General features: G+C 40.7%; 1 protein-coding gene across 1 annotated transcript in view; it reads left to right on the top strand.

Moving 5' to 3' along the window:
* The window catches only part of Spn (protein phosphatase 1 regulatory subunit spinophilin), a 159383-nt gene that overhangs the window by 108663 nt on the left and 38514 nt on the right, over window positions 1–12206 (top strand). The window contains exons 20-22 of the mRNA XM_080276511.1: window positions 1132–2183; window positions 6209–6330; window positions 11564–11760. Of these exons, the coding sequence (XP_080132637.1) occupies window positions 1132–2183; window positions 6209–6330; window positions 11564–11760 (1371 nt within the window). The remainder of the gene's footprint in view (window positions 1–1131; window positions 2184–6208; window positions 6331–11563; window positions 11761–12206) is intronic.

Raw genomic sequence — 12206 nt, 5'->3', positions numbered from 1 at the left:
ACTTAAGATAATACATACAGTGAAATCTTGAATTTTGATGGACATGTGTACCAAAAAATCGCATTGAAATTCAAATAATCAAAATTTAAATTGAACTTCTTATGGGAAAAATTAGTTTGGGTCTGGGGCCTCCGAACCTCACTACGTAAAATCATGATTTTTTGCCCACACCTCCTTTATACTTTATGAACTATAATTGTGCTTAAGTAACTGTAGTTCTGCATTGTATTGCTATACTTTAGTGTAGATTATGGATTTTCTCCTTGCCAGCGAGGGTATACTTGATGTATTTCTGTCCCTTCTTGTATTTCCCTTCCTCCTTTGGCTGCGAAGATTTAGAGGTGCCAGGCTGCTCTCGTCCATTACCACTGCTTCCTGAAGAACCCTTCTTTCTTGCCATCTTGAAACAGGTAAGTTGCAACGAAAATGCATACAACGAAATTGCAGTGAAATGCACGTCCACACATGGAAGGTACAGGCTTAAACTGTGGTGCTTTGCTGGAGAGGGCAGGACAGTCGCAAGATGGCCGCCAACAATAGAACATCTCCTTGCACATTTCTTGTTTTGGTTGGAGTCGGGCCCCGAGAGCATCGAAAAATGTGATTTTGGCATCGAAAAGTGAGATAGGCGGACCACTTGAAAATGCATCGAAATTTGAATAGTTGAAATCTAAACCATTGAAATTCAAGATTTCACTGTACAATACTCACATAGTACCATATTCCAGCATCTCATCTAGGGAGACTGCAACAAAAAGACTCCTTGGAAGCCTATCTCAGCTGTGCTGCAATCCTTCCTTCCTTCATATAGGAAATATACAACGCATAGTGAGCTGTGATAGCTTTTAAATCACACTGATATAGGAAGAAGAGGCAGGGATGAGAAGGTTTGGAGAGAAATGTGGTATTGTCATTATCTCAATTATTGCAGCCTCAGGTATATAGAAGTTATAGGAAGATATGCATGCAGTATTCAACAGAACATAGAAGCTCACCAAAATGATGGAAGACTTTTACTCATGAATTCAGGTTTTTATTGGTGTGAAAACACATTAAAATACATAGCATGAATTTAAAATTTATTTGTTAATGTGAATAACTTCCATTAATTGTTATATATATGTTGTGCAGGACCATAGTTTAGACGATAGCAGCCTGGATGATGAACTGCCGGAAGCTCTGAAGCAGCATGGTTCAGCAGAGGTCATCAAACAGGAAGGTCAACAGGATAGTAGGAGGTCAGCAGCGGGGGAGCAATCCTTACCCTCACACCTCCCACCAGGCAGTAGTGTAGTGTCAGCCAAGATTGCCCCACCCCTTTCACAGCATCCTCCATCCCACTCACAGCAGCACCCACCCCATTCTTTGCCTTCTCATGTCCCTCCCACTCATGTCCAGCCCACCCAGCATCCTCCCAGCCACTCCCAGCAGCATCCCAGCCATCCCCATTACCAGACTGCACCATCACAGACTCATTCCATTCATTCTCAGTCATCACAGAGTCTTTCTAGCCATTCCCAGTCTATATCCAGTCACTCCCAGCCACCACAATCCCTCACCAGTCATCCTCAACCTGCACAGCATCATCCTAGCCATTTGCAGCCTGCACAGCAGCCTCTCAGTCACTCCCATATGAGCCATGTCCCAGTGACTCAGTCCCTCTCGGGTCATTCTCAGTCTTCAAAGACCCCACCATCCAGTCACCAACAGACCTCCCAGCTCCCACCAAGCCTCTCCCAGCCATCACCACTGCCCCTCAGCCACCCTGTACCCTCCCACCCACCTCCAAGCTACCAGCAGTCCCCTGCCAGTCACCAGCAGCCGCCACCTAGTTATTCTCAGTCTACGCAGCTCTTCCCCACTCACTCCCAGCCCTCTCCCAGCCCTATCCAACCTTATCCACAACCTCCTCTGCCCTCATATACCCAGGCCACCATGTCCCATCTTTCATCCCATCACCCACCCCCTCCACCCTACCACCCACCCCCCAGACAACCTCACCCGCCCCGGCCAGACATCCCCTACCGGCATCCGCCCCCTGTGGCACGAGTGGGGCCAGTGAGCCGGGGGGAGGGGCCAGACACCGGTCACGCCCCTACACCCTCCCTGGCCTCACACCTGGCCTCACGCACACCCCAGCAGCAAAGTCTGGCTGAGCAGCTCAAGGCTCTGCTTGCTGAGAGGTGAGTATGGTTCTGGTAGGATAGCAACAGATACAGCAGGTTAGGTAAATTCGTTTCACACCTTAGCGAGGTTAGAATATGTTAAACCACTATATACACTTGCACACAGGAAACATTTCACAACCATCTTACCCAACGTTGAATCTATGGCAGCTAGCAGTTGTAACTGTGAGCAGTGAATTTTTACATTTAAATCTCATCATGTTATTAAGTCATAATGGCTCATTTATTGATGTAATAATGATTCATCTTGCCACAGAACCACTCATTTAGTGATGTAATATTAACTCCTCTTGCCACAAAGCCACTAAAGTGAACTGAAAAGGAATGTTTCTTATGTGTGCAGCTGTATGTTTCGGCTAGGTAGCTCTTCACTAATGTTGATGACAGTTGATTAAACAGTAATTTTTGTTATCACATGTTGACAAAAAGTAATCCACTGCTGGCATTCTAAGGACTGTTAAGAAAATTTGGAGCCTGTGATTAGGAGCAGAGCAGATAATAGGGAGCTTGGTTTTGGAATTGCGGATAGGAGTGAACTATTTATAGTGTTTTAATTTCTGCTGAGCGACTTGGAGGCGATTTGTTTGTGGCCACCCCAAACGGGATTGAGGCGTCTGGCGATAGATAGATAGATAGAATTTCTGCTGAAAATGTTGCAGCAACAGTTCATGGAACCATGCTGCTGAAATGGACTGAGAAAAGTATATGAGAAAAAAGTTGACTTGCAATAGAGAACAAACATGGTGTGGGGGAGGTGCTTTTAAGGTAGGAATGGTGTCACAGCCTTGGATTTAGTTTCAGAACTGTTCTCTTGGTTAGTCCTTACAGTGATAGTTTACTGAACCTCTTCATCACAAGATACCTAAGCTGATTGTGACCATCATGCTACCATGAAGTAAAGATCATAGTGAAGGGATTACTGGTGTGATTGACTCCTCCATTAAGAGAGTTTTCTTTGAGCAAAACAGAAGTCTGGCAGCTGGAAGAGTATGATTATAAGATTCCATCACACTGAAGAAGTAATTGACAAGATATAAAAAAGGTACAGTTAAGAAACACTGCTGATGAAGAAAATGGCAGAAAATATACTTGTTCATATGGATTACCAGCAGTTATGTCAGGAGTGACTCTGTATTATACTTCAGAGTAAGAATATGTAATACTTTGTCACATAATATAGAAATTTGGAAAGTGTACAACACAGGTGATCATGCTTAGTACATTCAGTATGCATAGTCACCTCTAATGGCAGTTTCATGAACTGTTAAGTCCACTGTAAATTACTGAATAATTGCCAGTAAGTGGTTTGCTGTTGCCCGTTAATCTTATTTGCCAGTTTCCCCAACTTTATGGCATCAGTTGATTGGAAAAAGTGACATTTGGAAAACATCCCTGACTTGTAATGAGGGCTGCCTGTACTCCATTGTTACACTGCTTGGGGCGGAAAAAAAAATGTACCAGGTGCGCTCATAAAAGTAGTGAAATAAAAAGTGTTCATGACTTTTTTTTTTTTTTTTTTTTTTTTTTTTTTTCTGCACAGTGAAACAAGTAGTCAAATATTATATTATTTTCTCAAAAGGTTATTATTTAACATTCAGTTCATCTTTCCTTCTGGTTATTTATGTAGCCTTCATTGTTTATATTTGGTTTTATTTAATTTTCAAGATATTTTGCTGAAGGGGAAGAGAATTCATATACTGTATGATCTGTGCTAATGTCTTTAATATTTGCTTCTTCTTATGTTCCTCACTGCCCATCCTCCCCGCCTCCTCCCCAAGCTTACGCCCTCTCAACAACACCAAGTAGCTTCATTATGGGCATTTTTTGAAGTTTTTGAGTGCTGCTGCCGCACATGCTTGTGAAATGACTGCCATTTTTTATCAGCTTTGTTTTTTATGATAAGACTCCTCAGTTCTGTTGTGTACGAGAGGCGGACGTGGAAATGGTGAAAGAGAAGGTGGGACTGTGTTGTTGCTTTCCAGTGCATTAAGATCCCTGCTTGGCATTGCATCTTTTGTTGTCATTTGACCACCCTGAATGGTAGAACATAAATTTGTGTACGTATATCATGTCTGATGGTGTGGAGTTGCTAGGTCGTGTGGAATTGTTGTATGTGTGTTGCTTGCTTTATATACAGCCTCAGTGTGTATGATGCTTATGTGATGTTCTTTATGAAATTATTAGTAACTGCAGTATCACGGGTCAGATTCAGTGTTAAAGAGAATATCCTGGGATATAGCAAACTGACTCCTGCTGGGATTGTGTGGTTAAGCCAAGAATTGTGAAACTGAATGCTATATGAATAGGTGTGTGGCCCAGTTAATGTGTGTGTGGAGGTGGGAGAGGTGGTATATGTAGTTGTGGTGGTGTCTGCCTGCTTTACTCTCTCGTCTCATTAAACTTAGTACAGGTGACTGCAATTGTATACCACTTTAAGTACACCCTCTGTCCTGTTCACTAAGACTAATAATATAATGTACTGTCACCCAGTTAACTACAGGTTTGTTTGAAGACTACAGCTGGCAGCAAAAGAAATTTTCTCATGTAATGCATGTCTGAATGATTTGAAAATCTTGTGATAAACCAGTATTCATAACCCTTAGAAGGTACACTAAGGTTGTTGTACACATCAGATAAAAGGAAGATGTAATTAATGAGGCCTCAGTGTTTCTTTGATGCATAATCTATCTTGCATACATTCAGCTGGAAAGCTTAAGCTACATTGAGTCAGATGGATGGTGAACTGATGTGGGATACAAGACTGTGGTTGTCATGTCGCAGGTGTGTGTGTGTGTGTGTGTGTGTGTGTGTGTGTGTGTAAGTTTGGTATTGGTTCCAGTCTTGCCTGCCAAATCTTGATGTTTTCACCCTACATAAACCATCCTTTGGCTATGTTCTTTCATAATCTGTTGGTATGCTCTTTATTGATAACCTAAATTTTTATCCATTGTTGACCATTTTTGGTTTGCTAATTTTCTGTTTATTTCATTATGCTGTCTTTTGTCTTGATTTTATTTACTCATGTTTTAAGTATATATATATATATATATATATATATATATATATATATATATATATATATATGTATAATTTCTCAGACAGCATCAGTGGCTTAGGCATAAAACTAATGTAGTTTGTTTTCATGCAGTGAACTACAAAGGAAAATATTTAATGTCTATCAGCGTACTGAGCATTTCGTATGTACCGTTGAATATATTGAATTACAATCTGTACGTTAATCCAGCACAGACTTCTCTAAATCTTTCTTCCACAGCACTTTGGATGCAGTCTTCTTCACCAGTTTCTTTAGCTTCTTGGCACAGATAACAAACTAATAAGATTTCACAGTCATTCACCATCACTTGAGAGAATTCTAATGCCATTTACAGTAAGATTAACTGATGAATTCACATAAACTGATCCCAGTCCCTGGCACAACGGCAAATATTATAACTGTATTTAAAAACCAGCTTTCAGATAAAATACATTCTCCTTGACCAGAGCAGCTTTACATTACAAGACACTATTGTCTATGTTGTCTATCCATGGAGTTTTCTTGTATTCTCAGTTGCTTATGCTCACACTGAAGTAAATTTTATCATGAAGTGTTATGCACCACCACCTCTCTCTTCAGTCTCAGTCTCCCCACTCATCCTACACTATGCCCCCTCCCGCCCCCTCTTCTGCCTTTCCACACTCCCTAGCTTCCCTCCCCCTCCCTGCCTCATTCTGTTGCTCTTTTATGCCTCACCCAGCCTCTTCCCTCTACCTCCTCTCCCAGCCTCCCCTTCCTTCCCAACCTCACTTTGCCTTTCCTCATTTATATTCCCTCACTCCCTTCCCCTCCTTACCTCTCTCAGTGCCTTCCTCTACCTTCTCTCCATACTTTTTGCTACATATCTCCTTGTCCCATGTTTTCTACATACCTCCCTTTCCTTTCTCCTTGCTACATATCTCTCCTTCCCTCCCAGCCGCAAACTACCCTCGACCTTTAATTCACTATGTGTGTGGTCTGTGTACAGGGAGGTTGAGAGTGAAGGTGGTGGCGTAACACGGGTGGATCGAGACATTAGCCCAAGCAAACGCTCCCCCACCAGTCTCATTGAAGATGTCCGGCAGGCAGTTATGCAAGCAGACGTCTCATGTGAGTTGCCAAGTGTAAGGCTTTGGGAAGAGACTTAGCTAATATGAGGGAGATGGTGATCAAATGATAAGAGTAGTTGTCTGTTGTTCATAGGGATGCAAGTTTGTTTCCAAGCTAAAGCAGGAACAGTTTAATAAATTGAATTTCATTAAAACAGACAACTGGTCATCCAAAAGATCCACTGACTTGTCATAATAACACACTAATACCATTATGCTAGTCCTTTAGTCAGCTGAAGTATGTATATAATAAGGATGGCAGTTATTAGTATCCAAGTTGTGATATGTGCATGTGTGGCAGGTAGGAGGTCTGCTGGGCCTCAGAGAATGGGCCATCAAGTCTGTCCCAAACTGAACACATCAGAGAGAGAGAGATTTCAACAGTCAGTCCTCATTTGTAGTTGTTTCTTTTATACAGTAGATATTTTGTTATTAAATTAAGAGTGAACTAATGCCAGTAACACTTGAAGTAACTCATCTTTCATGACAGTACTGTATAATTTTTAAAAATTATTTTCCACTATTTATTTATGTATTTATTTATTTATTTGACTACTATTATTATTATTTTTTTTTTTTTTCACCTGTCATGAACCAAAAGCAATGATGACATAAGATGGAATTTCCTTACACACATCCTAGACTGACACTGCATCCACACCCAAAGCTTGCTGTCACAGGCAGGTGCAAGTGAGTTTTGCATCACTGTAACCCAGGCAAGTGTTCCCACTGAAAGTGGGTGGGTGAGGATGAGAACTTCTGTTGGTTACAGTCCTGCAAAACTCCTGTCTGTGTCAGCAGGCATTTAGTGTGGACATGGCCTTAAATTAAGGACAGACACCCAAACTGATCAACACAGCTAGTATCAGCAAGAATGAAATAAAAACACTGTCATTATCATAGGGGACTTGGAAAAAAATAGAAAACTTATAACAGTACTGAAGAGGATGTTTCCACAGTTCTTGTATAACTTCACCCCCTATGCTGATTTCATTATGAAGTTTGTATGCAGATGAGAATATGACAGATAGCTTCTATTTTTTTTTTTTTTTTCAGTGTGGTAAAAGACTGATTTTTACCCGTATAGTAAATATTAAAAGTAACCACAGTATTATATAATAACTATCATGCAGTAGTCTTCATCCTTAATAGCTGTGATTTTGTGTTTGTGTGAAAATTATGCATGGGTCTTGTAATTAATTCTTATACATTTCAGTCCAGCAGTGATTTATATTATGCTTCTTTGGATGATACTGTAGTGCTTTATCAGTCTTAAGGTTGAGCTGCTGCAGACACCTGACTTACAAACCAATTTTGATTTACTTATGCCTGACAGTTCATTATAAGCCTCATTATTCTGACGTTCCCTTGTTTACAAACTAAAATATTGTAATGGATGCATGCACACACATTATTAGCTTTCATTTTGTTAAATTTGGGAGAGTGGCAGTTAATGTCCCCATCCTGGACTAAAGAATTCTGAATGTTGGATTTGTAGAACTTTACAGTATCATGTTTTATAATGCTTGAAATAATGTGATAAAACATGGTTATAGTCGTGGCGCACAACTCTGAGGCTGCCATTATCGTACCCTGGCAACCTACCATTCAAAAGTGCGTCGTTTCATATCATATTATACACGAATCATATTATTATTATGCACAAATATATTATATGCGAATATTATTATACACGAATCACATGCGTCTCATATACACGAAATCAGATGCACTTTTGAATGGTAGGTTGCCAGGGCATGAGAATAACAACCTCAGAGTTGCATGCCGCGATTACAGTAACCAATGAATTCCATGATCTGAGTTTGATGTAAAATGTGTAGTACTGTATATTTGTTAGTCAAGAATTTGGTATTAATTACCATCTTGAAACCTCATTATTAGAGTATATTGTGGATAGCATTTAAATCAACTATTTATCAAAACATGGAACAAGTTGACTGAGCCTAGTAAGACTAATGAACAGTTAGCTTCTGGATAAAGAGGTTCATGCAGCCTCACTATATACAGTACAAGGTGTCCAATGTAATAATCCTAACTATCTATGTACTGTACATTTTTTAAAGTGGGCACACATGATGCACCTGTGATGAGCAGCTGGCAATCATAGAACAGTACAGTAATCCCTTGATTATCTGACGTAATAGAGCCAAAGGCATGTTCGGGTAGTGCCTGCATCAGGATAGTGGACTTCTCCCCTGGCCCCCATTCATACATAACCTAACTTTGAAAGCCAGTGTAAAAGGCCACTACAGTACATCATACAACATTTGTACAAGGCCACTACAGTACATCGTACAACATTTGTTCCTGTTGTTTAACACTACTTTTTCTGGTCAAACAGACTAAAAATCCAGTGGCACACAAAACAATGGTAAAATGGAATAAAATCATGGTACAGTACAGTAAGCTAGAATAAAATCAGTTTCAGCATTCACAATTCGACTCTCCCGCGTCAATCATACAATGATCTACCGCATCTAAAGAGTCAGCACTACCCTCTTCCTTTTCCATGGTGAAGGGGCCATCATCACACACCCTAGGAAGAGGCATGCAAGGAATAGCAAGGCCAGAAGCAGGTAGGGAACAACCACAAAAACCACGATGTGTGCCACTATAAAAACTGTTTACATCGCCTCATGGGAACTGAGGCTGAGTGAGCGAGGTCTCAGGTAGATGTAGGGTAAACTAACCAGCCAGACACGGCAGCGCCACCGGCTATTCCCGTCGTCCAGGTGGAAATTTTTCATGTGGCCATTAGTTCCAAATAGACACAAGCATTTTGTCTGGATAGTGAAAAAAAAATGTTCAAATAATAGTTTGGAACAGCCAGATCACAGCATCTGGGTAATGGATTGTCTGGGGAGTGGTCATCCAGATAATCAAGAGATTACTGTATTTCTACAGCTGTACTGTATATCATACATACTCATACAACTCACATGGTTGTGTGGTAAGGTGGGTGTCTGCTGTAGGCCACAGTTGAGGTCAGGATTCACAGTATTACAGACAGCAGTGTTAGTACTGAGTTGACATTTAATAAAAGCTGGTTTCTGTTATATGCATGTTGAGTTTTGTAAGATAATTGAAATGGCTTTTTTTTTTCTCCCAGTTGTTACAAACTGTTGTTCAAATTTATACATTTGTTAAATTTATCACACTGCAGACGCAAAGCAGATACAGATTACTCAAGTACAGGTACGCTGTCATGTGTCTGTAAGAATTGGGAGATATTTAAAATACAGTAACTTTCTTCCACTTTGTTAAGTTCATTTTGTGCACTGTTAAGTCTGGCATTTGACCTCATCACTGCAAAGTTCTTCCATCAGCTGAGTAAAATAAAAGGCATCAGGAAGAATTTAATAAAAGGCATTGTATTGAAGGGGTCCGTGGTACAGTAAAATCCTCATCACAAGTTACCATATGATTTTTGTTTTTTTTTCAATTCATTTCACTGTTCTACCTATGAAGATGATTTGCCAGTTTTCTCCTAGTTTACAATACCAGTTCTGTGGGGAGGGGGGAATTGATTGTCGTATATTGGAACACCCAAGACTTATGATGAGGACTGCCTGTACAAGTACTGTAGTGTATTATGTAGTTTGTATAATGAGACCTGGAATGAAAGCCTCCTGTATCATTGGTGCACCCTGACCCTGACCCCCCCCCCTTCCCAACACACACACACTTTATTCAGTATCACTTCCACCAATTTGTGTTTTAGTTAATTCACCCACTGAGCTTGGGGATGTCTTTCATTTTCTTGCTGTTTCCCAACAGTTCTATTCGACTTAGAATACACTTCGTACTGGAAGAGTTTATGTTACCTTAATAAACCCCTTCAGTATGAGAGGCATTCCTAAACTGAATAAAGTCATTTGATAGGAGCAAGAATAAACTAAAGAGGACATGACCAAGATTCAAGGGTTTAAGTATCAAAACTGTACTTTTTTGAGTCAGAGTTGCATGTTTTCACCTCTTATGTAGCTGAGCACTGATGTTAATACATTAGACGGACTGAGCAGTAACCGTAGAGCTGATCTGTGACACCGTAACTTTTGTTGTCTAGACTTATCATCCAGTGTAGCGTAAGCCCACTTAACTTAGATTTTAGTCAATTTACATGTAAAATTTTTCATGATGGAAAAGGACTAGAGAGGGTGAGGTGAGGTGAGAAGGGAGAGAGAGAGAGAGAGAGAGAGAGGTGGAAAGAGGGGTGGGAGAGTGCTTGTGTGTGGGAAAGGGGATGAGGTAGAGAGATGAGGTCAGGTGTGTGTGGGATGTTTGCATATGTATGTACAGTATATGTGTGAACTGCCATGCACTGGCACACACACAAACCTGACCTTACCTCTCCTTTCACCTCATTTCCCTCCACTCCCTCTTCTTTTCCACCTGTCCAGTACTTTACCCCTGTTGCTTTCCTCTTCCTACCATCCCCCTCGCCCCCTCCTTCCCACAGTATGTCTGATGCATCATGCACAGACAGACACACATTCCTGACTGCACCTCTCTTCCCTCCACCCCTTCCTCCTTTCCACTTTTCTTGCACACTACCCCTGTTTCTTTCTACCTCCCTGTCATATCTTCCCTACATTATACTATATAACACAGTATATAAGGCTCTCAACTGAGCAGTTCACAGCACCATAAAACAAGACATTATTATTCACCTTTGTTATAATTATTTGATCAGTGCAGTTTTAGTGTGCTTTATAACATTGATTTCACTCCTAGACACTTTTGACCTTGTGGACTGTAAATAATTAGTGTAGTACTTGCTGTGCATATACAGCACTGGCATTTCGTTGTGTGACTTAATATTGGCAGCACTACTTTAGTTTTGATGGAAGTAGCAGCAAGCTCTTGGCAAAAAATTCCAGTTTTGTATCATGAAAATAGTTCAGGATGTGACATAATAACATCGGCATGGTATATGCACACGGCTAAGTAAGATATTTTTGTCACATGTCCGCTAATGTTTGAATTCGGCAATGTAAAATGAAGTGGAACAAATGAGAGATGCCTGTACTGTTAGTGTGGAACCAGGAGAATTTTATAAGTTACCTGAAATTTATAGCTGTTCATTGCCAATTCTTCTCCAAACTGCTGATAACATCTGTTAGTAGTTGTGCTCAAGGTTACAAATTGTTGTGTCAAACTTTCCCCAAGTCCCAACTGTGTGGGTGCACCAACCAGGAGACTTTCTCTTCCAGTGGGCAAGAAGCCAATGATCAGCGGGCCTCTCCATGTGTCCTCCACAGCCCTTCACCATCACCACCACCATCATCACATCTCAACTTCGTCCTCCTCCTCCACCACCACCACGCACCACATCTCTGCCACCACCACCACGTCTTCAGTCATGTCCACTGTATCACCACAGAGGGCACCATCAGCCTTCTACTCTCCCGTGAGTTGTGCACAGTTGGTTGTGAGGTAGAAGTAGGTTGTTTAAGTGAGATAGTGTGAGGAACCTGTAGAATAATTATATGTTTGGACTGTGGTTAGAGCAACACAGGATTAGATGATGATGATGATGATATGCTATTTTCATCTTAACTTGTCCCAGATTTTTGTCCTTCTGTAGCTTATTTCATGTACTTTAGCGGCAGGAACTTAATGCTGCAGTTATATATCTTTTTCATAATGCAATTGCTTGACTAGCATAGCATTCCAGTTCGGATATGTTGTTTCAACTCAGCATTCAAGGTGAAGAAATGGCAATTTTAGGCAAAGTTAGACAAAAAGGGTATAGTACTATCACAATCAAAAGTTCGCTGACACCTCCTGCCTACTTTGGTGATGGAAGTTGTTGTATGAAATATTTTATAACATTACGAAGCACACAGCTAAAGA

Source organism: Coenobita brevimanus, chromosome 65 (assembly GCF_032717465.1).
Source record: "Coenobita brevimanus isolate Jiangsu-jjx chromosome 65, ASM3271746v2, whole genome shotgun sequence".
NCBI classification, from domain to species: domain Eukaryota; kingdom Metazoa; phylum Arthropoda; class Malacostraca; order Decapoda; family Coenobitidae; genus Coenobita; species Coenobita brevimanus.
The sequence above is the reverse complement of the archived record's forward strand: the minus strand, read 5'-3'. Positions and strand labels throughout refer to the sequence as shown.